Source organism: Calcarisporiella thermophila (genome assembly GCF_041956535.1).
Source record: "Calcarisporiella thermophila strain CBS 279.70 unplaced genomic scaffold VTP21scaffold_31, whole genome shotgun sequence".
Taxonomy (NCBI): Eukaryota; Fungi; Calcarisporiellomycota; class Calcarisporiellomycetes; order Calcarisporiellales; family Calcarisporiellaceae; genus Calcarisporiella; species Calcarisporiella thermophila.
Genome location: NW_027192221.1, coordinates 63,833 through 87,772, shown reverse-complemented (window position 1 = coordinate 87,772; position 23,940 = coordinate 63,833). Strand labels below are relative to the sequence as shown.

General features: G+C 45.3%; 11 protein-coding genes across 11 annotated transcripts; 9 read left to right on the top strand and 2 right to left on the bottom strand.

Moving 5' to 3' along the window:
* Positions 1–280: 280 nt before the first annotated feature.
* Positions 281–2,152, top strand: VTP21DRAFT_7592 (uncharacterized protein; the record flags this gene model as incomplete). The annotated part of the gene is made up of 4 exons (XM_069398350.1): positions 281–632; positions 699–743; positions 804–921; positions 991–2,152. 4 exons carry the CDS (start codon positions 281–283, stop codon positions 2,150–2,152), a joined length of 1,677 nt encoding a protein of 558 aa, XP_069246385.1.
* Positions 2,153–2,834: 682 nt separating this feature from the next.
* On the top strand, positions 2,835–4,473 carry VTP21DRAFT_7591 (uncharacterized protein; the record flags this gene model as incomplete). The annotated part of the gene is made up of 5 exons (XM_069398349.1): positions 2,835–3,319; positions 3,401–3,677; positions 3,734–3,769; positions 3,848–4,088; positions 4,157–4,473. The coding sequence occupies 5 exons, from the start codon at positions 2,835–2,837 to the stop codon at positions 4,471–4,473; spliced, it is 1,356 nt and encodes a 451-aa protein (XP_069246384.1).
* Positions 4,474–4,725: 252 nt separating this feature from the next.
* On the top strand, positions 4,726–8,957 carry VTP21DRAFT_7590 (uncharacterized protein; the record flags this gene model as incomplete). The annotated part of the gene is made up of 12 exons (XM_069398348.1): positions 4,726–4,788; positions 4,909–5,000; positions 5,071–5,110; positions 5,187–5,221; positions 5,293–5,437; positions 5,504–5,566; positions 5,640–5,723; positions 5,784–5,829; positions 5,891–5,970; positions 6,036–6,134; positions 6,226–6,322; positions 6,391–8,957. The coding sequence occupies 12 exons, from the start codon at positions 4,726–4,728 to the stop codon at positions 8,955–8,957; spliced, it is 3,411 nt and encodes a 1,136-aa protein (XP_069246383.1).
* A 331-nt stretch (positions 8,958–9,288) lies between these two features.
* Positions 9,289–10,941, top strand: VTP21DRAFT_7589 (uncharacterized protein; the record flags this gene model as incomplete). Its single annotated transcript, XM_069398346.1, has 2 exons — positions 9,289–10,195; positions 10,328–10,941. The coding sequence occupies 2 exons, from the start codon at positions 9,289–9,291 to the stop codon at positions 10,939–10,941; spliced, it is 1,521 nt and encodes a 506-aa protein (XP_069246382.1).
* A 278-nt stretch (positions 10,942–11,219) lies between these two features.
* On the top strand, positions 11,220–12,413 carry VTP21DRAFT_7588 (uncharacterized protein; the record flags this gene model as incomplete). Its single annotated transcript, XM_069398345.1, has 1 exon — positions 11,220–12,413. One exon carries the CDS (start codon positions 11,220–11,222, stop codon positions 12,411–12,413), a length of 1,194 nt encoding a protein of 397 aa, XP_069246381.1.
* Positions 12,414–12,909: 496 nt separating this feature from the next.
* VTP21DRAFT_7587 (uncharacterized protein) lies at positions 12,910–14,136 on the top strand (the record flags this gene model as incomplete). Its single annotated transcript, XM_069398344.1, has 5 exons — positions 12,910–13,128; positions 13,187–13,347; positions 13,419–13,646; positions 13,711–13,863; positions 13,932–14,136. The coding sequence occupies 5 exons, from the start codon at positions 12,910–12,912 to the stop codon at positions 14,134–14,136; spliced, it is 966 nt and encodes a 321-aa protein (XP_069246380.1).
* Positions 14,137–14,890: 754 nt separating this feature from the next.
* Positions 14,891–15,362, top strand: VTP21DRAFT_7586 (uncharacterized protein; the record flags this gene model as incomplete). The annotated part of the gene is made up of 2 exons (XM_069398343.1): positions 14,891–15,190; positions 15,261–15,362. The coding sequence occupies 2 exons, from the start codon at positions 14,891–14,893 to the stop codon at positions 15,360–15,362; spliced, it is 402 nt and encodes a 133-aa protein (XP_069246379.1).
* A 1,033-nt stretch (positions 15,363–16,395) lies between these two features.
* VTP21DRAFT_7585 (uncharacterized protein) lies at positions 16,396–18,043 on the top strand (the record flags this gene model as incomplete). The annotated part of the gene is made up of 6 exons (XM_069398342.1): positions 16,396–16,789; positions 16,855–16,890; positions 16,958–17,084; positions 17,150–17,181; positions 17,244–17,887; positions 17,972–18,043. The coding sequence occupies 6 exons, from the start codon at positions 16,396–16,398 to the stop codon at positions 18,041–18,043; spliced, it is 1,305 nt and encodes a 434-aa protein (XP_069246378.1).
* Positions 18,044–18,619: 576 nt separating this feature from the next.
* On the bottom strand, positions 18,620–19,424 carry VTP21DRAFT_7584 (uncharacterized protein; the record flags this gene model as incomplete). The annotated part of the gene is made up of 2 exons (XM_069398341.1): positions 18,620–18,652; positions 18,756–19,424. 2 exons carry the CDS (start codon positions 19,422–19,424, stop codon positions 18,620–18,622), a joined length of 702 nt encoding a protein of 233 aa, XP_069246377.1.
* Positions 19,425–20,267: 843 nt separating this feature from the next.
* VTP21DRAFT_7583 (uncharacterized protein) lies at positions 20,268–22,126 on the bottom strand (the record flags this gene model as incomplete). The annotated part of the gene is made up of 2 exons (XM_069398340.1): positions 20,268–21,856; positions 21,919–22,126. The coding sequence occupies 2 exons, from the start codon at positions 22,124–22,126 to the stop codon at positions 20,268–20,270; spliced, it is 1,797 nt and encodes a 598-aa protein (XP_069246376.1).
* Positions 22,127–22,191: 65 nt separating this feature from the next.
* Positions 22,192–23,103, top strand: VTP21DRAFT_7582 (uncharacterized protein; the record flags this gene model as incomplete). Its single annotated transcript, XM_069398339.1, has 4 exons — positions 22,192–22,221; positions 22,455–22,567; positions 22,619–22,881; positions 22,949–23,103. 4 exons carry the CDS (start codon positions 22,192–22,194, stop codon positions 23,101–23,103), a joined length of 561 nt encoding a protein of 186 aa, XP_069246375.1.
* Positions 23,104–23,940: the final 837 nt, after the last annotated feature.

Sequence of the window (23,940 nt, the reverse complement as noted above, 5' to 3'; positions counted from 1 at the left end):
ACTCCTCTCCCATTATTAATATCGTGAAAAATGGGTGAAAAGTTTGTAAAAATTTAGGGAATCGCGAACCTCTTCCATCTTTTCTACATGCTCCTATTCGCTTTCTAGCAGTTTTCACCAGGCGGGTTTTTTGTAGGGGGCTGGTTTTGAAGAATATTCTTTTCTGGGCGTTCTTTTGTATATTCTATAAAACCTTTTTCTCCAAACTTAGCCTTTCTGATACCATCGCCTTTCCTCTTTTTTCTCTCTACTTCCCTTAGTCATCACCGTTGGAATCAACATGGTTAAAATACTTTATTTAGCATATATTAGCACTGCTTTCTTCGCCCCTTATTATGGCTCCCCTTTAGCAACTACCAGGGATACCGACATCTTCAAACTTGACCAAGATCTTGGCACCTGCAGCGGTATCAACATCATAGAGACAAATATACTTGCTCTTCAGGACGCTTTTAACAACAAAAAGCTCACCGCGAAACAATTGACAGAGTGTTACATTAAACGTATTGAAACAATTGATCCTTATTTGCATTCAGTTATCGAGGTAAATGCGGATGCACTGAACATTGCCGAACAATTGGATAAGGAAAGAGAGCAAAAGGGGCTTAGAGGACCACTGCATGGAATCCCAAGTAGGTGGAAATTTCAACCATGTGTAGCATATTGATGCCGTGAATTACAACCACTATTGTTGAAAGTTTTGGTTAAAGACAATATCGCAACCAGAGACTCCATGAACACAAGTAATTTTGGTTTATTGTGTTATTTGTATGGAAATATACCTGACTTATTGTTGCATATAGCTGCTGGATCCTTTGCTCTGCTGGGCTCCAAAGTACCTCGTGATGCATTTATCATTAATAAACTACGTGAAGCAGGTGTCATTATTCTTGGGAAAACCAACCTTACCGAATGGGCAAAGTAACGCAAATTTCCCTGGGGGTACTATATGTTGCATCATATTTATTTTTTATTGCTCTTCTCACATAGCTTTCGTTCCACCCAGTCTAGAGATGGCTGGAGTGCACGTGGAGGTCAATGTGTTAGCCCATATGTTTTGAGCGCATCTCCTTCAGGCTCCAGTTCGGGATGTGCTACTTCTGTCGCAGCTAATCTTGCCGCTGCAGCGATCGGCACTGATACTGATGGCTCAATCACTTACCCAGCTGCAAGGAGCTACATAGTGGGATTTAAACCTACCCTTGGTCTAACCTCGCGTGATGGAGTCATTCCTGTAGCCTACTCTCTAGATTCCATTGGACCTATGACGCGCACAGTAGAAGATACAGCTCTCATACTGAGCGTGATATCAGGGTATGACGAGCGTGATCCGGCAACTGTGCTGGTCAAGGACAAAAGTCTTCTAGATTACACTAAATTCCTCAAGAAAGATCTGCATGGCATCAAGATAGGAGTTCCACGTAATTTGTTCTGGGATAAGATTGCCCTGGGCGATGAATTACCTATATTCGAGGGGGCAATCGTTAAACTGAAGGAGTTGGGCGGCATTGTTCTCGATCCGGTCAATATAGTTTCTGATCTAGAGTTGGCTGATCTCTATGCCAACAAAACTACATTTTGGAATGATCCAAATAATTCGGAAATAATCGTTGCCGTCTCTGAGTTCAAGCATTACCTGAACAAGTATCTCTCGGAGCTCGAGCTGACACCTGTCAATACTCTCGCGGATTTAATTGCATTTAATGAAGAGCACAAAGATAAAGAGATGCTGTTGTTTGGACAGGAGCTTTTTGTATTGGCCCAAAACTCCACAGGAATAGAGGACCCAAAGTATCAATCTGCGCTCGCTAGTGGACACAAAAGGTTTCGCGATGGAGAGAATGGAATCGACACATTGATGAACAAATATGGAGTTGACGTGCTTGTTCTGCCGACTTCAGGATTTGGGCCGAAAGGAGAAATACGTCCCATTCCATTCCCGAAACCATCGGCAGTGGCGGGATACCCTGTTATTAGCGTACCACTTGCTCTTGACAAGGATGGGTTGCCTTTTGGGCTTGCCTTCGTCAGCGGATCATTGCGTGAAGATACTCTATTACAGGTTGCATATGCTTTCGAACAAGCCACAAAGGCGCGGATACCTCCCAAGTATGAAAAGTGCTGCACGCGATTTGATATTAACCGCTATTAGGGAAAAAAAATAACATTGATTTATTAGTTTATTTAAGATTTTTCTATATTTCAAATTGCCGCGTTTATCTATTTGATAACCGTTGATCGAATTTACTCGGTATTTTTGCCTTAGCCGCTCTTTAATCCTTGTATTTCTTTATGGTCATTAAAGAATTTTTGAATTTTATAAGCAACAGCTTATGTTTCTCTCTTTAAAGTATTATTTTTTCTATATTGCCGAATTATTTTGTCGAAATTGTTTTAAGCTTCACAATTCCATAACAATTACATAGAAAGGACGCAAATTCGAACTAATTTTTTGTACAGAATTCCAAAGAATGCGTAAAATGGAAATTCACTTTTTTGCTTAGAGGTAAGTGTCCAAGGGGGAGCGACCGCGGGATGTAATCTGCTACTTCAGTGCCAAAATCGAGCTTGTTTGTAGTATCATTAATAAAATATCAAAAAGAATAGCATATTAAGTAGAGGGTTAAGAATCTGCGATAAATCTTTCAGGGTATGTGGGCTTGTGTTTGATCTAATCGCCGGAAATCCATATTTTGTCTCTACACTCTTTTTGAACAATCTGCCTTAGCATCGCATTTCCACCTATTTTTTCATTTATAATCTATACTGCGTCATTTAATTAATTAGGAAATAAGAGTCAAATTACGTGTTCTGTCTTTAACCAAGCACTCATAATGACCTTACCGAATGGCCCAAATTTCGACGCCAAACTTGCTTCTCTTAGCACCCTTTTTGAAAATGTCCCCATGTCAAAGCTTGAATGTGCGCTCCGGTGGGCAAACGGTGATGTCAATGAAGCCGCTGCAATTCTATGTGATAGTTCTCTCTCTCCAAAGCGCAAGAAACAGCGACAAATGCGGCTTAACGAATTTGTTAAAAAACCAGTTCATCACATTCCTGCTCCTGTTCCTGCTATCACTTCTCCTTCTTCTTCCTCGAAACCCATGCGCACACTCAATGAAACCTTACAACCTTGGACAAGCCAAGGGGATAAGATGAAAAAAACCATTTCGCATGCTAAATTTCTTGTGAAGCCAGAACACGTTGCTGAACACACCCCGTGCGAATTGTTATTAAATGCTTTGTCTCCTTCCTTTGCTAATGAACTATTACTAGAGATGTTAGAAGAAGCAAAGCAATGGGGACGAAACCAATGGTGGTGAGTCACCATTTGATTCCAATGTTATAAAATTGCATGACCCCTCACGTGTATTGGTTCTTCGATTTGCTTTAACTTTAGGCTCTTCGAGCGTGAAGTGACATCGCCACACACCACTTCATTTTATTATGCTAATACTACAGACTATGGATACGAAGAGGGACAAGATTATTATTACAATGGATTTAAGACTGAGAAGCCGCGTTGTTTTCCCCCGCTTCTTGAAGAAGCACGCAAAATAGTGCAACACATAGTGAATGAACGGTTATCATATCGCGACCGCCATCCATTCGAGATTCAAGGGGAATGGATTCCGAATGTGGCAATAGGAAATAGCTATGCATCGTCAAAAGAAAGCGTAGGATGGCATAGCGGTAGGACTATTTATGTTGGATTTATTAATCATATAGATAGATTAATTTTCTCGTGCATTTCTACACTACTCTTCACGTAAAGATAAGGTAATTACAACAACGCGCGTACTCGTTTTGATATAATCTCCCAGACATTAATCTAATTGTATTTCAGCTTACCTACCTTGGCCCTCGCCCAATTATTGTCAGCCTTTCGCTCGGTGTTACGCGCCAGTTCCGGTTGCGTCGTATGCCACTAAGTGATTCTACTGGCAATGAAAAGCCAGGCCAGCTTTATAGTATCCCTTTACCGCACAACTCAATTCTTATAATGCATCCCCCCACGCAAGAAGAGTTTCGGCACGAAGTTCCCTCACAGAGAACGATTGAGCTGCATCCAGTCTCTGGGAGCACACGTAATTACTTTACGCATTAGATAATCTAGAATCGATTCTTATTGGGCTCACCGAGCTTTTTTGAATAGGCATCAACATCACGTTTCGATCCTATCGCCCAGAGTTCAGTCCCCGGTATACCCCTCGATGCCATTGTGGCATTTCGTGTGTACTACGGGTAGTACAGAAGCAAGAGCAGACTTTGGGGCGATATTTTTATGCCTGCTATTCGGGCGGGGCACAACAAGATCGCACATGTGGATATTTTGAATGGCTAGACGTGGAGAAGCGGCTAAAGCAACATCGAGAACAGGAGAAGGGAGAGATAGCCGAAAAGGAAACAGACGAGCAGAAGGCAGATGAAGTTGTCCATGAGATAATAGATTTGAAAACCAATTTAGCTTAATCCTAAAGTGGTCTTATGCAGAAACAATTCGATTGAATTGCTTGCTGTGCCAGAATCTTATAATTTGTTCGCCCATCAATTCCTAATATAAGCTGTGGCATACTACATGTTGTGAAACCATTTTCTTTCCACCGTGTGGCTGGACTCATTTGGAGAGTCATTTCTTCTCTTTTGCTTTTTCTTTTTCTGGCTCTCTGACAAGCTTTTAAGAAATATACGAATGTATTAGATTTCATTAGAATCAAAGTAATAATGAGTGATACGCGTGCAGGATATATAACGGGGATTGCTGGAGAGTTCTCTACCAATTTCTGGGTAAGTGTAGCATTTCATTCTTTTTTTAGCACATAATAGAGTTGCTCTGGCAATGAGGCTGAGGCCACTCTTGCATTAATGGCTTCCATGCTGAATGTTTGCATTTGGATTTGGATTTAGAGCGATGATGACTCTGGCAAACGAGCACTCTTCGATCGTTTAAGGTGCGGCGAGCAAACTTGTGAGTATCTGAAGCAGATGCTCTATACCAGGTAAAAGGACTATTTAATTGCATGATAAGATAAAGAATCTTAGGCTAATGGAATAATTGTACTTGTATAGAGCGGAAATCGAGGAATCTTATGGGGAACAAATGCTAAAGGTTAAGATCTGATACTGTTCTAATCTATATCAAATTAAAATAATCATAAATATCTTTTTTTTTTCCTAAATTTCAGCTGGCGAGAATACCCCTTGCCAAAGAAGAAATAGGGTATGCAGAAAAGAAGAAAGGCACATCTTGGAGATAGATATTAATATATAGATTACATCATGATACGTTAGATCTATCCGAGAGGGCCTAGTTACCACCTTGAATTTTATTGAGAGTGACGCCAAAGCCCATATTCAACTCGCCGCTAAGTTACGAAGTGCTTTACACGACCCACTAGCCGCTTTTATTACAGAATTAAAGAGCCAGCGTGAAACAGTAAGCTATTTGTGTTAGGTTGTCCCCCAGAATTGCATTTTCTTATAATGCTTTGCCGGTGAATAGCAACAAGCTCAAGTGGAGAGCTCTTTCCAGTTGAAGCAGCTATACCATACGAGCGCATTGAAGGTAAAAACAAACGTCGAAATTCCGTTATTCAGCCCATTGGCTCAAGTATCATCCCTTTGCTTGTTCCGCATAGGCTCAGGAAACATATGAAAAAGAGTTTAATAAATTAAAAGGCTTGAAATCTCGTCAGCCAAATTCGACACAAGATAACAACATGGTTCGATAATTTGATTGAGGATCCTGAAGATGCTTTATCTAATAGTCTTGTTTTCTAAAGGATAATGAAGAAATAGACATCGCCGAATATGATACAATTGTGGCGGGTAAGCGATAGGACTAATTCGTTCTGCTGTGGATTTGTTCTTAACCTTGTATTATTTTAAGACCGGGAGTATAGCCAAGCTTGCAAGACGGCCCAAGGAATGACGGAGAAGTGGAATTCGGATTGGATTAGAGCGTGTGATGTAAATATGCTTACAATCTGCCTCAGTTTTCTTCAAGTGTGCTCAGTTGTGCTCCTTTACCTTAGAAAATACAAAAGATGGAAGAGACTCGGCTAGAGCGTATTCACAACTTTGTGTGGGAGTTTGCAAATTTAATATCCGCTCTATGTGTTACTACAGATGAAGTAAGATATTTATCAGCAGTTACCTTGACCCTCGAATTTACTTTTCTAATTGACTACGACTTATTTTTTTTTTTGAATTCTAATCCGATAGACAGCAGAATCCGTTCGCAAAGCACTTGAAAAATGCAACGTTCATGCCGATCTGAACACCTTTATCCTTGAAAAAGGAACAGGAATGACAGTCCCAGGTATTTCGAAAGCTGCGGTTGTTCAGCCTGTCCCAAAGCTAATTAACACTTCCCTTGAATGCTAATAGAACCAATTGTCTACAAGAAAAATGAAAAGCACGATGAGCTTTTGAGCTACAAACGGAAAACTATTGGTTCACGTCCGTTATCTCAAGTAGTCGAGGAGTCTATCAACACCGTCTCTGCTAAGAAAGAGGTGACAGTGGGCCCTGACAATGAAAATAACATCCCATTGCAAACGCAAAAAAGAGTTGATCCCGAGAATGTCCCCATTTCGGAAGCGGTCCAAAATACTGCCAACGCTTTACCAAACGTAAGCAGCAAGTTGGAGGGTGTCACTAGTCCCAATCAGTCGAAGATGAAGGAGCCTCAGACACTAAACGACACAACTTCTGGAAGCGAGCTTGATAATTTTATGGACGTAGAAAGTATGCTTAGTAATCTTTTGAGGGGAAATCCACCACGCACAAATTCGGTAGATATTCAAGCCCCCAGTGCTAATAGAGGCCTTACAAATGATGCAGGAGAGAAAATAGGGTTCGATAATTTGCGTGCCAGCAAGGGAACGGGTCTACAGGAGGCAGTAGGGCTCACTCCTAGTGGAACCGTGGTCGCAGTAGAATACGTTGGCCCTTCACATGAAACAGCAACGAAGCAGGAAAATGGTTCACGGTCGCTGTTTGAGACAGGGAGTAGTGATGTTCCAGCAGGCGCCACGCGTCCAAAACTTCAATCCTCCCGTCCTGGATCCGAGAACTATTCTTATGAATACGGCAATAAAGCTACTTCCTCACTGCGCGCCAGCATGCCAATATTCGGGAGCGATGAAAAAGCAGTAAAATCTCCGACTTCCGCACGGTTCCCGGAAGAGGACGTAGACACAGGCCTACCGAATAAGTCGCAACATAAGAAAGATATATTCAAAAAGAAACTGCTTAATTTCGGGCGCACATCGAACGAGATTGCAGGTTATAGCAGAGAGGTTAAAGATGAGGGAGAGAACGAGAAGGATCTGCCTCCTTTGCCTCCCCCGCTATCCGATAATAGTGCGGCCGAGAAGCTAAATGGTCATGAAAAAGGAGTCACCGGCGATGCCAAGCTTAGTGGAGAAGATGGGGTAAAGCAAGGCACTGCTTCTGAACTAGTATCAGCCATTCCCTCCTCAGTTGAACGTATGTCCTCTCCTCAGCACAATCTTTCAACTTATGGCGAGCCTCTGAAATCATCTCCAGCTTCCGCTTTTGAACCTACGACCCACTCCAATGCTCGCACCTCTTCCACGCCTCCTGCCGAATCTGCCAGCGCAGCACCACGCCCGTTGGACGTCGACTCCAACAAAGAAGAAGTCCATACACTCAGCCCACAGGAGGATGTAAAAACTGTTGTGCTCTCTTCTCCCTTCGTTCCGAATCCGTCCGTCACACCCCCATACACACACCAGCAAGGGCAGAGGCCAACATTCCATATGGTTCCCCCGAATCAAATGGGACCGGTCATGGTGCCGCCTGGAATGGGAGCTTATCCTGCACCTGGCCAACAACATGGTCAACCAGTATTCTATGCAAGGCCGCCCGGAGCTCCACAAGGATATGCCCATCCCCCCAATACGATGTGGGTGAAGTCGCAAGGTGTGCCCGGTTATCCAATGATCGCTACAGGCCCACACCCAATGGGACCGGGAATGCATCCTTCTCCACCGCCTGAAACCTGGCACGCACAAAGCCCACCCTTCCAGCAAAGTCCTCATGGATCGGCCAGCAGTTCTCTGAAAGATGAAGCCGGATTGTCACGCAATTCAGCCGAGCATCCTCAGCAGAAAATCCAGCCCTCAGGAAAGGACGGAAGGAAAAGTAAGGGCGTATCCTTTTTCAAGAGCATGCTTGGTGTTGACAGTGGGAAGGACAAAAAATATAAAGAGGACGAAAAGGAGAAAAAGAAAAAAGCAAAGGAAGATAAGACATTGGCGAAAAGACAACAGCAACAACAACAGCAGCAGCAACTATCAAGCCAACAACAACTGCATCACTTACAGCAACCTCTGAAGCAACCGATACAGCCAATGATGGGACAGTATTCTCAGATCAATAAACCGAGGAGATACAGCATGGATATGACAGAGGGAGTGCCGTCTTTAGGCGCGAGTGCAAGTAGAGCTCGCAACTCTATGCACCCAGTCGAGATGATCATGGATCGTCCAATTGGATCCACCCCTCAACCAAAAACATCTACCCCTAACCCAGAAAGACCCTCTCCTACCGGAACACCGCGGTCTACTGAAGGGCCCAATATTCCGCCGAAGCAACCTTCTCCAGTGCAAAATGCCAACGCTGATACCGCCACTCCTAACGCATCGCCTCAAGATGGCCCACAAACACCTGCCTCTTCACATACAAATGAATCCCGAGGAAGTGAACAAAAACAGGTGCTTGGCTACGTGCAGGCACTCTGGGATTACGAGGCGGCGATTCCCGTGGAGATCTCGTTCAAGCGGGGAGATGTGCTTGCTCTATATGAAAAACAGCCCGATGGTTGGTGGGAGGGAGAGGTTGTGAACTCACCCTCGGGTACTGAGCGAAAGAGGGGGTTGTTCCCCAGCAATTATATGCGATCTGTGTTGCCGTCCGCGTCAAAATAGCCATATAATTTCCTTCAATCTCTTGTTAAATCTCTTTATCTTTTATTTTGTTCAGTAATTTTCTCCTCCTTTCTTGATATAGGCTCCATTCCCGCTTCAACTTTTTTCTTTTTTTTTTTAGCTTAGTTCTGAATTTTTCTCTTTCCTTCCCCTCACCTTATTATATAAACATCTTACTATTAATACATACTTTTTCCAATCCACACTTGGGTGTGGATGTTTGTTCGATCGTACTATGATACGAAGTCACAGATATAAATACAGAGTGACTGCTTTTTAAAATATAACCTTTGTCCTAGCGACAAAGCACTCCTACAAAGTTATAGAGGAAATGGTGAATGATTCAATAAATAAAAAGCGTCCCTATCAGGATGCCTTAGCTTCGCCTCTAGCGAAACCAGCCACCCCTAAACGACTTGCACCATCAACTCTCGCACGACATCCTCTTGGTATCAAACCCTGGGGGAATTATCTTCTCGATTCCACGTCTCCCAATTTTCCTGGTGAACGGCGTACTCCGGGACTGGGAGTACTCGCACAGCTTTCTGATGACACAGTACTAGAAATAGTCTCCTTGCTCCCGGCTCGCACTGTAGTTGTACTTTCCTATGTGAGCAAAGCTTTGTATATTTTCTCGATGCATGAAGAGGGGTGGAGAAATAGAACGATTGATGAATTGGGTGGCGAATTCGAATGGTGCGGTAGTTGGCGAACCACTTATCTGAAGAAGGTTTTTGGTATTGACTATGGGGGAGTGCCATTGGCTATTGACCGGTTTTATTCAGACACTCTATATCATCCATTCCGGTGCACCTCGCTAGATCTTACCCCCTATGCTCATTTCGAGCATGGGATTGAACGCCGCGCCAACCTTTCTCTTGAAGAATTTCGAGAGAAATATGAGCTCCCGAATAAGCCTGTCATCCTCACCGATGTTGTCCCGCAGTGGCCTGCGTTCCAGAACTCCTCCTGGACAAAATCCAGCCTTCTCACCCGCTACGGGGATATCAAATTCCGAGCCGAAGCTATCGACATCACTCTAAGAGAATATTTCAAATATGCGGACACGACTGCAGATGAGAGCCCTCTATACCTCTTTGATAAGCGATTCTGTGAAAATTGCAAGGGCATGGCAGAGGATTTTGAAGTCCCTGCATACTTTGCAGAAGATCTGTTTGCAGTGCTCGGGGAGAAACGCCCCGATTGGCGATGGATCATAGTAGGTCCTGCAAGAAGTGGTAAAGTATATTGATATCTGTAGTTTTGCACACATTTCGTTATTTCCACATAAAAAAAATCCTTTCCATCCCCTCTTCCCCAATCTTGCTTTATACTGTAGAATCGAGCTAATGCTTCTGCCGAATCTTTAGGTTCTACTTTTCACAAAGATCCCAACTCCACCTCTGCATGGAATGCCGTTCTTACAGGTGCCAAACTCTGGATCATGTATCCCCCGCATCAACTTCCGCCCGGTGTGTTCACATCCCCAGATGAATCCGAAGTCACATCGCCCGTTTCAATTGCGGAGTGGTTCCTGAACTTTTATGAGCAGACACTTCCCTCCCGTTGTCCTCCTGATCAGAGGCCCGTTCAAGCAGTGTGTAGGGCAGGGGAAATTATGTTCGTTCCATGCGGGTGGTGGCATTTGGTAGTCAACTTGGAGGAGAGTGTGGCGGTGACTCAGAATTATGTCGGGAGCCAAAACCTTGGAAGTGTGCTGCGATTCCTATCAGAAAAGCGAGACCAGGTATCAGGTGTGCCAGTGGAGAGGAGGGAGGGTCTATACGAAGAATTTCGGGAGAAATTACAGGTAGTTTATCCAGACCTGTTGGCTCGTATTGAACGAGAGGAAGAGGAACGCCGGCTTAAAGCCAGAGCGAACAAAAGGGAGGGTGGGTGGTGGGATAAATTGAAAGGGATTCAGGAAGGGGATAAAGCTGCGTCATTTTCATTTGGATTTGGGGGTAGTGATGATGAAGAATGAATGGCCAATATACTTACACCTAAGTTTATCTGCATTCCTTGAATAATATACCTGTACATAGGATCTGTACTTTTGACTTGGCTACGCCACAATTCAAATTCAATTCATTTAAACAGTTGCTAGACCTCTTCATTTGAGCCTTAGGTATGAAAAGCTAGGGGCTAATGAAACCCATCTTTATACGCAGAAGGCGCCGCCTTCTCCGCTTCCTTTTCCCCATTCTTGTTATCATCGTGCTTCTTCTTATCTCTTGGGAATATATTTATAATATCTACCTAATGGCTGGTTTCAAGCTACAAAATCAGCTCGCGGATCACTATCTTCAATGTGGATACCTGCGTAAAGAGCCCACTTTATTTGTGCGAGATACTTGGAATATCGAATTGATGTTTGAGATGTCGTGTCCGGTTCCCGGAGAGACCATTCGCGTTTTTTGGAAAGATGGAGAGAAAATTTTGGAAGGGAAGGTTGAAGAGATTAAGGTGGACGACCGGCATTATGTCTACAAAACCGTATTGGGCCCGCTCAGTGAAGGGCAGCATATATATCAGATCGGGGTGGTCAATGAGGCAGAAAGCACGACTAGGCTTCTTCGCCAGTACTCGCTTACGCATCCAAAAGGCAACAATTCAACGCTGCGCATCGCGGCAGTATCGGACAACCAATTCGGTCTGAAAACGTACTCACGTGTACTGCGAGAGGTGGTTCGACATCAACACATCGACTACATGCTCCATGCTGGAGATGCTGTGCAAGATTTTGAGAATCTGCAGCAGTGGCAAACCGACTTCTTTGCACCGCTTGCACACGTAGGATTGGGTCAGCGGGTACCATTGATATATGCACACGGAAATCACGATCAAGATCCGGATTGGATATATGCGTACACGCGGTCATCGACCATCCCACGCGAACCCTGGTATGCCTTTACCATGGGTGGTAACCCCGACGGAACCGGAGGAATGCGCTGGATTGTGCTGGATAGTAACATCGATTCCCCGGCGCAAGACAAGTTTCTTGCTCAGGAACTTGCTTCTCCCGCCTCCCGCCGAGCTACATTCCGCATTGTGGTGACACATATACCACCCTATATCGAATTCTGGGATCCTGAAACTTGGTTTAACCAAGGCGAGTCTTCCTGGGGTCAGTTTGTGCGCGATCGGTTTGTCCCAATGTTTGAAGAACATGGGGTTGATTTGGTCATCAGTGGCCATCAGCACAATTATCAGCGTGGGCAAAGAAATGGGATTATGTATGCAATTATCGGAGGGGCGGGTGGGACGCTGGACTTTGACAGAGTACAGAACTGGGGTATGTATGAAGTCACCGAGGCTGCTTTCCATTACGTGATTTTGGAGATGGAGCCAAAGGATAACACTCTGAGATGGCGAACTTTCGAGGTGGATGGCGACATCATAGATGAATTTATCTTGTCAGCAAAGGAAGAGGAGAGGAGTTCCTCACCTAACTAATTTATACTCTTTTCCATTCTCTACAAGATTTTATTTTTTTACATATATTGTATTTTTAAAAATTGTATCCATTGGCATGGAATGAATGATAGGTATGCTATCGAACCGGGCCCATAGATATCCATTCATTCATTCATCATCATCAAATTGGCCCCCATTGTTGCACCCATCGATGACATGTAACGGCCAAAAGGCAATCCAGTTAACCCATCGGTTAGAGATCATTGAATGATTGATGGTTTGAGATCCCCATGCCAATAATTTATTAGCAACACCCAGGCCCCCGCAAACATGGGAGAGAAGGGACAAAGTCTGACACAAGGCGATGAAGGCACAAAAAGACCCCGCTCCCTTAACCCAAGTCTCACCATCGTCAGCTGAAATTAAAGAGAGTCACATTTCCATATTGAATGTCCGCGATATCGGATGTGAGCAGAAAACTCTAAATCCCTTAATTTTTTGTGCCATAAGACTGATTACGCTCCTTTCGCAGAAAATGACTAATCCTCCCCCAAGGAGCACATCTTTTGCCAGAGAGCCACGCCGTTGCTGGGTATGCTTTGAGGAGGAAGAGGAGGCAGAGGAGAGGGAGGCCGTTGATGGAGAACAGGACACACAATGGCTACGCTGCCGATCCTACTGCTCTCTGGTTATCCATAGAGATTGCTTTCTACGGTGGGCGCGGGAAAGGAGGCGGATGAAGCCGTTCTCAAAGGTATGTATTGCCCCTATTCATGCCATCCCCGCCTCTTGAAAGCTCATCATTTTATTAGATCACATGTCCGCAATGCAAAGATCATTTCTATATAGACGAGCCTATCCCTTTAACATCGCTGCTCTACGCCATGGCTAAACAAGCTGTGACAACTTCATTCCCCTACTTCGCTGTTGCAGGACTTGCATTCTCTCTCCTTGTCTCTTGCACCACTTACGGGTAAGTGTCTACAAGGGAGATGAAGTATGCTATTGAAGAAAACTTTCTCCAACCAAATGCATTCCCCTTAGTGCCTATACAGTGCTGACCATGTTTGGCTCAGACGAGGGCGGCCGACTTCTGTCTATTCCTTGGACATGGCGCATGTGGATAGGCTTGCCTTTTGTGCCTGTCGGACTGGTGGTGTGCCGTACGCAATTCGCTCACTTCGTCGCGCTTACAGTTCCAATACTTGTTCTGGACGAAGTTTTGTGGTGTTGGTCGCCTGCATTGACGCTCGCATTTCTTCCCACATTGAGGTAAGAGAGGAGGAAGTTGCCGGTTGCACGCATATGGATATAGTAACGATAAATGATGAAATAGTATGGCATACAATGCTTTCTCCCTGTTTCTCTTGCGATCGGTGGATACACTAGCTCCAGAATCCACACAATCCCGATCATCAAGTCGAACCACGCTAATGCGACAAGTGCTTGGTGCACTGCTTCTTCCTGCCATCTCCGCTTGGATTGGAGGGTAATATTGGAGCCCAAACATCCGAGCTAACCATTTTTAACCCCTATTGTACACGTCGTTTCCAATAGCTACATCTCCCAACTCAGCGCCCTTGACACGTTTCATCGTAATGTCCTTGGCGGATGCTTGTTCATTCTCGTGAAGGATGGGGTGAAGATTCTTTATCGCTATCAACTAGCGCAGCTCGCTCTTCACTATCAAGGGAAAGCAGAAGTTGGATGTGAGGGGAAATTCGTGGATAGGCAGGAAAAGGCGGATTTTAGGACATTATAATTTTCTCTCCCTATATACCATGGACTATTTTTGGGATTTATACCTTAATTTTTTCTTGGACGATCTATTTTTCGACTCTGTTCTTTTATTTTTTTCACTATTTTAGCTAGTATCCTAACTAATCATTATTGACATTCATTCCAATCTCGTGGTAGAAATAGCTCCCCATAATACAGAACTATTGAAGGATTTTTAGTTCTCTATCCTGGCTAACAAGTGTGGATGAGTTTTGCTGCATAGAATAAGGCGACGATTTGAAATTCGAACAAATGAAATTTGTCCAGAAAATCCTTAATAACTGAGGCCTTAATAGCCCGCACTTTTCTATTCAACATGCATTGTAATCTTCCAAACGTGTTCGTCTATCCTAGTATTGCGGAATTTCGATCTAGATAAGAAGAGAGAGATATTAGGCTAGGCCTTGATCCACAAAAAAAATTTGTCTTTTAACGTCTGAATTCAACCGATATTACTGCAATGAATACTTGTATAAAATGCCCAACATGGCCTATGTGGCACTAGCGAGTGCCCCTTCCAAAAGCCTTTTTCCAATCTATTATTATTAAACCATTAAATGAAACGCTCTTTATCCCCATTATCTTTGTGATTATAAGTTAATAAAGCAATATATTCAAAACATCAGTTTTCCATATATAATTTTGGTTTGCGGCCAATCAAATTTTATTATGGAGCAGAAGGATGATTAGTCGAAGCAGATAAAAAGTCATGGTCTATTCTTCTTCATAATAACTGAATGACAACAACGACAACAATACCACTTCTCTCCCATATCACATCCGCCCGTCAACTTCTCTCACAGCTACGCCAATGCATTGATCGCACCTTGCGTTCTTTGCTTACGAACCCTCCTAATGATGAGAATTCCTCGATCTCACATTGTCGCGAGGAGTTCGAGCGCGTATCTGACGCGCTAGCGAAAGAGTTGGCGTGGATTGAAGAACACAGAAACAAGAATGGCGATGCGATGGAAGCTGACGAGGAGAAGTCTGAAGAATTGCTAGGATTAAAGGAGAGACGTGATCGCTTATATGATGTAATTTCTACTGATTCACTCATCGGTGTGAAACCTAACTGTTGACGATCTTTATGGTTTTCATTTTCAGGAATCAATGAAGAAAGATCAAGCACTCAAAGAAATGATAGAGAGAGCGCATGCTTTGCATTGGCAGCTAATAACTCTGCTAGCGTGTTCTGAAGGAGAGTAGCATCGCAGCCATCCTTTCTTCCATTATAGAAGCATGAGGGGAAGCATGCTAGGGTTTTCAGGAGTGGGCGTAGCCCTGGTATCATTATGGAGCCAACTGTACAAAACTAAAATTCCATAGGATGGGGCTGGATAGGTCGAGCAATTAACTGTGTCTATTTTCATTAATATATCCTAGTTGTTTTCAACAATTAAACAATGTTATTTTTAATGAATGGTTTTTCTCCTTTCGCCCATGGATGATATCTCGTCAAGCTGCAGTTTTACAAATGATAAGAGTTCCAATTACTACTTCTTCACCATGAAGTTGATTGCTACAGCATAGCTCAATGATTACCAAGTATTAGAAGTTGCCAACAAATTTTTTTTAACTAGCTTATGGATCATCCCTTTGAACAAAGGCAATGTATTTATATATGTGGTGCCTGTTTAAATGTCGTCACCAATATCTGAACATAAGTTATAGAAATGAGCATTCTTCTTGCATATAAAGTCAAGTTTCACTGATAATCATGTATAACTGCTCTACGCTATCATTTTGCTGGTATTTTTCATATTTTATGACTTCGACAGATCCTAAGAGTTTAATAATACATTGAGGTAAGCGGATTTGCGCATTGGGGCACCTCTGGCTTGCAAGCCTGGTTAAGATAGATTTCATGGATAAACCGATTTGGGGAGAGTGAATCTCCCTTGGTGAATTCTGTATGCCATAGTAAAAGGATATATAGGACTGGAATGGCTTCGAGGCGCGTTTCGTTTATGTATAACCCAGATTGAGACAAGAGAATCCCAAAGTGGATCTCAAGGGCGCAGTTTTCTCAGATTTCTCTTTCTTGGATACTATTTGTCGGTCACACGCGTCGATGTCGAGTGCAGAATTTAAAGAGGCGAATAAATGTCATAAACTCTTTTCCTCTCGCTTTTTCTACTGTCTATCGCATTTTTTTTTCTTTGTGTTGAACATCCATGTTCTAGAATCCATTCTACTTTATCTCTAGTATTCAATTGAATAGATTTCACCCTATAGCATAATGCTTTCATTCTTCAAAGCCAAACGCTCAGCCCTAAATGGAAAAGACAATGCCCCGACTCCGGTGGCGAGGGTGGTCGATGCCACCAAGGTCAAGGTTCTGGATAGCAAAGAGCCCATTGTAGTTATGGAGAGTATTGTAGAGGAGGAAGTGGTAGAAAAGGTAGCTCCCGCTGAGGAAGAAGAAAAGGTACTGAAGGATTCGGATGATGTTAAGGATGAAATCGGGATTGAGGAAGAAAAGGAGAATTTGGAAGAAAATGAAAAGGAAGAAGAGGCCGGAAAAAATGAGAAGGAGGGGACAGAAGACGACGAAGAGGAGGAGGAGGAGGAGGAGGAGGAGAACGAGGGGCCAAAAAGAAAGAAAATGAAAAAGAATCGAAAGAAGGATGAAGGTATTCCATGTTTGTTTTGGTTATGTGTCTCAAATTATCTGAATGTTTATAATGCGTTTTCAAAGGATTTATTATACAGGAGACGGCCTTGTCTGAATACGGTATAATTCCCTGTCTCTTTTTCTTTCATTCTTTCCGCGTTTTTTGTTTACATTTGATTATTATCAGAATTACAACGCCTTGAAAATATTCGCCGTAATCACGAACTCCTCCAATCCCTTCAGGTCCTGGACGCGGTGGAGCAAGTCCGGGCGGTTACAACGCCAGCCGAAGAGACCACCAAGCCGGAGACTGAGTAAGTGCCTGCTTCACTCTTGCATTGTTGGGGACGGGTCCACTAACGCCTGTTCCACGTAATAGAAAGAAAAAACGCAAGCAAGCCAAAGTCAAAGGTACGTGTAAACAAATTTAGAGGTAGAGCCGCATGTATCTAATCTAGAGTGATTCAATGTAGCGGAAACTCCTTCAGTACCCCGTCGAACCTCCGGTCGCCTCAGAAGTCTGGCTCAGAGCAAAGAGGAGAGAGAGAAGGCGGAGAAAGAAAGAGAAGCCAACCCAGAACAGTGCTCGGATGCCAAACTCGCCGAGGCTGATGGTGAAGCGAACATCAACTTTAACGAGCTGATCCCTGCCGAGAAATACTTTAGCGAGGACGTACTCCGCAATGCGATTAAGACGGATGGGCATTTTCGTGGATGGGTGAACCCCGAGATTGTCTCGAAATACGGCCTTGACGGCTCTGCGGAGGAGGCCTGGAAGAAAAATGGAGGCGGCTCCTATTCCTACCGTAACCCGCTCGGCCAATCCCAACAGCAGCCCAAGGCATCCAAGTCGGCCAAGGAGATCGCCAAGGTTTCATTCCGAAAAAACCCTAACTGCTACTTCTACCGGCACACGGAGCCTGGGGTCGAACAATGGATGGGCGACTGGACGGCGGAGGAGAAGGCCAAATTTCTGGAAGTTGCGGGGCAATTCGGCTGTGGAGATAAGTGGGGGCTCTTTGCTAGCTATATTCCGCATCGTGTAGGGTATCAGTCGAGCGCCTTTTATCGCCAAGTGATTTTGGCGGAGGGATTGGTGGTGGATCCCAATTATCGGGTAAGCGGATTCTTTCCAGAGGCATAAGAAACCAAAGGTTTGAAAACAAAGAGCTCACCTGTATACCCTTCCTTCTTTCTCTAGTTCACAAACAACGGTGTCGCGATCTACGTTGGTGCCCGAGGATGGCGAAAGCGGTCGCGCGACGACGAATAATTTATTCATCTGCTGCACTTTTCTTTCTTTAATTCTGCTCTTACTTTTGCTATGTTATAGTTTATCTGTTTGCTTGTTTGTCATTTGACGTATCCCCTCCTCCTCAGGTTTGAGTGCTTGCATGGAGAGGGTTATATTACTATTTCTAATGCCTTTGGTTTCTGTTGCTGGGGATTTTCTCTCACTGTGTGAGAGTCCCACTGCCCTCCTCTTTCTCCACGTTATCTCTATATTATATTTTTTCGTTGAGCGCAATGAATAATAATACTCTTGCATGTGTGTGTTTTTATCCATTTGAATCCTCCAATATAACAACAGGACAGCGGAGCCAGGTCTTCACAGGTGGATAGGAGCAAAACACAAGTTAGACAGAGTTCGATAGGGGGGGGGGGGGAATCAAAGATGTATGATAGAGGGGAATTCATTTACTCTCGGATCACCGCGTGAGTAAATCATTACGAGTGCTAAAAAACTAGCTAAGGAGTGAAAATAAAATAAAAAAAAAGAAATACATATTAGAGTTAAGAGGATATATATAAATAAGGGGGAGAAAACAATTGGTATCCACGGCGAGTATTAGCGAGAGCGGTGGTATTGGTCAAGTGTCATCTATAAACAAGGTAGAACATATCAATAGGAGAAGGTGCAATAAAAAGGGCAAATTCACAAAGCGCGGGCAACCAACGGATTGCCGGGGGAAATGGCAAGTTACCTTGAAGGGATCCGCCTGCTTTCCGTAGGCCCCTCCACTGCCGAATTCCTCGTCGTCCCACCGGCTGGAGGACCGCTGCCTCAGGAATTTAGTCAGCACGAACGCTACCGCTCCCAACACGATTACTCCGCCAGTGACGGAGAGCCCAATAATCAGGCCTCGTTGGGATTGTGATTGAGGTGGTGATGGTGCTTGAGATTGTGCACTTGCCTGGTTCTGGGGACTCTGCGGCTGCGTTTGACCACTGGGCTGGCCTTGTTGTTGCTGAGGATCAGCGGGATTAGCTGGGTTGCTGGGGGCGGGTCCATTGGTCGCGGGGATCGTCACGGTGACGAAGCTAGTCGAGGTCCTACGGGTCGATTTAGGGGGAGCAACGGTCGTTTCTGGTTCAGCAGTAGGCTCTGCCGGAGAGCTAGGCTGGCTTGGCTTCACGCTTGGGTTATCACTGGGGGTTGGGTTTGGAGTCACTGGCTTTTCACTTGTGGGTTTGGTGGTTGGAGTTTCGGCCGGTTTGCTCTCTGAAGTAGGCTTTCCATTGGTGGGCTTCACCTCTGAGCTTGGCTTATCCACAGGCGATTTGGTATCGGAAGTCTGTTGTTGCTGTTGCTGTTGCTGCTGCTGCTGCTGCTGCTGTCGTGGTAGCAGCTGGTGGTCGTAGTTTTTCCGCATCGGCCTCGGAGGCTAGGCTGACCAGCACAAAGAGCACGATGAAAAGAATAAAGAAAAGACTTCCAATTTTCATTATTGCGTCTTAACCCAGACCTGTGGATGGAAAAAATCGATTTGAGATGCTTAGCTCAATCTCCCTAGGCAGTCGCAAGAAGAGCAAAAAGACATTGGATTCTTAGAGGTTACCTTTCTTTCTATCGGATGGTGAGTCGGTTCTCTCGCGATGATGATCGGGATGTTGAGCCAATATATCAAGTATATGATCTCAATGAAAAGGGAGAGATTCACGTGATTATTGAGACCAGCTCAATAGCAAGGATGGAATACAGAAAGAAAATTAAATAATAAATAAATGAATGAGTCGAGTAAAGGTAGATGAAAAAGGCGCTAAGAGCGTGTATCAAGCACCAGATAGCATTTGGAAGGAAGGGAAAATAACAAGAAATAGAACGAACCACCCTTGGGTCACACAAAAATTTTCTGGTAATTATTTTGCTTTCCCGGGTTAACGGCCAAATCAGATCGGGCTTAGGTCGAGATCTAGTGCCGACGCCCGAGGAGAGCAGCTGCAGAAGCAAAAATCAAGGAAAAACACTATTATATTATATTCGATCATCTCCACGACATTAGTGATAAATACAAGAGGAGAGGAGGAAGAGGAGAGGGGGGGGGGGGTGAAGGGAAGATGTGATGATAAGCTGAACGAAAAATAAAAAAAAAGGCTAGATAAATATATACTAGAACGTGCTTAAGTGCAAGCATGCTCCGAGGAGGATTTTAAATGGAAAACAAAAGTTCAAGATTAAAACATGTCCTTTCGGCGCAATGGAGATAAATAGAAAATTATGCATGGTCATATCCACTATCCTTTCGAGCGTCGGATTTTGTGCTGGTGGTTGACGATGCGGGATTAAACCGGGGTCCGGAATAGGAAATGACAATGAGCACGCAGGTCCAAATCAGGACAATGAAGGTGATGGCTGTGACCACGTTGATCAAGAACATCGGATCCACGCCCAGCTTCATCAACAGGTCGACCATGTCCTGGTTGGACATCATGAACAGCACTCCACCAGCCGTCAGACAAAATGCAGCCAAGGCTTCCGAGGGGGGACGTGAAGGCTTCACCGTGGTGGGTGGTCGGATATAGAGAAGGAGCTGGGTAATTAGGCGGAAGACGGCAAAGAGGGCGAGATAGAGCCCCCAGAGCCAGTGGATCTGAGTGGAAAAGGCGGTCAGCTGATGGTGGTTGCCCATCGAGATCCCTGTCACTAGAATGATGAGGGCGACGAAGGGATTAAATCCATAGCGCTGGGGCTTCAGCGTATTGGGCCGCGAGCGGGCATCGCCTGGGAAAACGGCCGTGGTTGACGATGAGCAGGAGCCAGCATCGTCGGACACCTCCTCGGAGGTCCGCTGATGCGACTGAGGGTGTTGCTGCTGCTGTTGCAGCGACGATGGTTGAGATTGGCTATCACTTGTATCGAGATGGCCCACGACTCGGTCCAACCTCCGGCGAACCCAGCGCAGCTCCAATAACACTCCGCACAGACCCGCCCACCACCACATGAACGCCAGACTTGCGTGCTGGAAGTCCTTGTGGCTCCATTCCGAGCTCTGTCCAAAGTGCTCCATCCATGTGTTGGTGATTCCGTAGAGAAACACGGTAAAAGCCTCGATGAATTCGGCGGTGATGTATTTTTCATGGTCGGGCACGACGTTCCAAGCCCAGCCCCACTCCGCGAAGCAGCCGAGGAAGCGAGCAAAGGTGAGGATACCGTACCAGAAGAAGATGGCGCCCTTGATGTAGTGTGCAATACAGCCAAGGACCTCCCACGCTTGGCATCCACCCGTGAACGCGACGGCCCCCAGAATGACTTGCATGAAAGCCAGGATTAAGATGAGGCGGCCAAGGATGCGGTGAGACCAGAAAAGGACAGTGGACGTGAAAGCGCGGGACAATAGGGCCGAAAGCATATATGTCGCATACCCAAGGGGGACAGAAACAACACGCGGGATGCGGGCCGTCCATTGGTGATAGCGAGCGCGAGCCGGCATTGGCAAGTGCGCAAACCACGAGCGGGCTCCCGACATGCTCACAGGGGATTCCAATAATAATTCGTCGTCCCCGTCGCCTCCGTTGTGAACCAGGCGGATGGCTTCGGTTTCGGAAGATGGGACTGAGGTATAGTCCGAGCCCTTTACCTTCGCCTCCTTGCGCTTTGCGATTTTGCGTGCCACGCCCAAGAAAATTTGGCCGAAAGTCAGAGCAAGTAGCCATTTGCCGAACTTGTGGTGGAGATTGTTAGGGTAGAAATCCGGGGTGGAATGGCCGTAGGAATGTCCAAAGAAGTAGCCCATAATGATAGCCGCAATGCCAAACACTTGGCAGGGAATATGCCAACGCGACCGGGAAATACCGAGCGCCATGCCTTGCATTTCAAAGACATTGGTCAAATCTTCCTTGGATGGGGGCTATTAATAAGCAACTTACCCATTGGAAGAAGTATGCCGTACCCAAGCACCATGAAGACAATATGTGATACTAAGAGGCCCCGGGACTCCTTGTAGGTCATGTACGACGGGGGCAACGAAGTGTCGAGATTTTCGGGCATGGCCATATGATGGTGATCCTCCTGCGCAAAAGCAGTGATTGCTAGCACTAGGAACAGGGCCAGCGTCTTTATTAGTAATGCACTCATATTAGAAATCAGAAAGCAGGTGCAAGACAAAAGTGGTGGAGTGGTGCAAAGAGGATATAGGAGGTATGAATATAGCAGGGAGAAGGCAGCGTCAGGTTCGAATTCGTTGGGAGAGAAATCGCCTTGCCAAGCCAGCGATTCCGGGGGGGCTAGTATTTGAGAGGAGAAAGAAGAGAGGGGGATTTCTACGCGATTCTTTTATATCAAATTAACTGACAAATCTATTTTGCCACAAAAATCATCGCAATGTCAGAATTATCTCCCTTGTTTCCGCTCCAATGGCCCCGGCTGATTCCGCAGTCACATTAACACACCCTCTCCTCGACAGAGCTCTGGCCCTGTTCGACGCGGCTCTCCGGTGATCACATGTCAGCCGACGCAGCGGCGCGCGCCCCTTGAATACTGCCTCGCCGTCAGGGCAAGCTCCTGCGAACGTCTCAGGTGAGCATGGGTCGCATACGGCAACAGACTACTCATCCCCTCATCATCTAGTCAAAAAGGAAAAATTGGAGAGCGTCATATTGTACCACGGGGGCGATTTCATGCTCAGATTCTTATTCAACGAGCCATTTTCCAATGCAAGCCTAAACCTCCAAGCGCGCGGCTCCTCGCCTCCCTTCAACCTAGAATCTTCCATCGCTCTCGTCTCTTCTGGTCCTCGTCTTGTCCTCTGGGCGTGTTTGCGGCCACGCTGGTGTTTAGGAATGGCGAATATCTCCCTCTGCCTCCTGCGAAAGGCCGCCGTGATTCACCAGGTTGCATGGCATTACAAATCCGAGAGGGGAGGTTATAAATTTTTCCTTTAAACGGAAAAACAGTCAGAGCGCTCGGAAAGACTTAGTCCGAGAGCACAAACGGGCCACCGAAAACCACTCGATGCGGTCCGCAGCACCATTCCGCAATTGGGGCAGAGCATTCTCCAATGGGTCCAGCCTGTGCTCTTAGGCCTTCGCAGCAGCACACTTTCAACGCTGTGATCGAGGGGAGGCCATCGACATAGAGAGAGCAGAGGCGGCCAAGCTCGACCATGGTTTTGCATCCGGTGTCCAAGTCTGCTTTGTGAGGGCCAGCTCATCCTCTCTATACCCTTCCAAATCAGGCTCATTTATCCTATAGCAAATCCTGCACTCTACCGCCAACCTCAAACATGTTCTCTACGTAACGGAATCGAAAACGCCTCTCTTTCAGAAGGAGGAACTTTGGTTTCAGAACATTTTTTAGAGCTTATCCACATTATAATTTCTGTAGGACAAATTTAGGCAGGTAAAAAGCTGCGGCACAAGTCGATATGGTAACGAGATGGCGGGCGTGACTTCCTGAGCCGGATGATCTTATACCTACCCTCTAGAAGCCACACTGGGGGAAGTAGTAGTAGCTAAAGATCTCCATTGAAACGAACGGGATAATGTAGGCAATAGGCGAGTTCACCAACCATTTTGGCTAGTACTCCCTCGCAAAGTCTGTCCAACAAGAGTATTGATTCCCCATTGGCCACAGCCGACCTGGAATAGTCACCGTCGGCGGATGGGGGGGGGAGAGGGAAGAGCCTGATAAATAAGAGTTTTGCAGATATCGCTCCATTCCCCCAAAACGATTCGGTGGCTTGTATTTTCACCTGAACTGAATACGTCAAGGTTGGGTTAGACAAGTATTAGAAATCAAAAAACTGTCAGCGGAGGATGCATCCCAATCTTACATTTTCCCACACAAGGCAGTCACACAATCACGTAAGTTGGAGCGCTCGAGAAATTTCACGACGGGTATAAACCTCCAAGGGTCTTATAGCTCCACTTCTTTATAATCTCGATAATTTA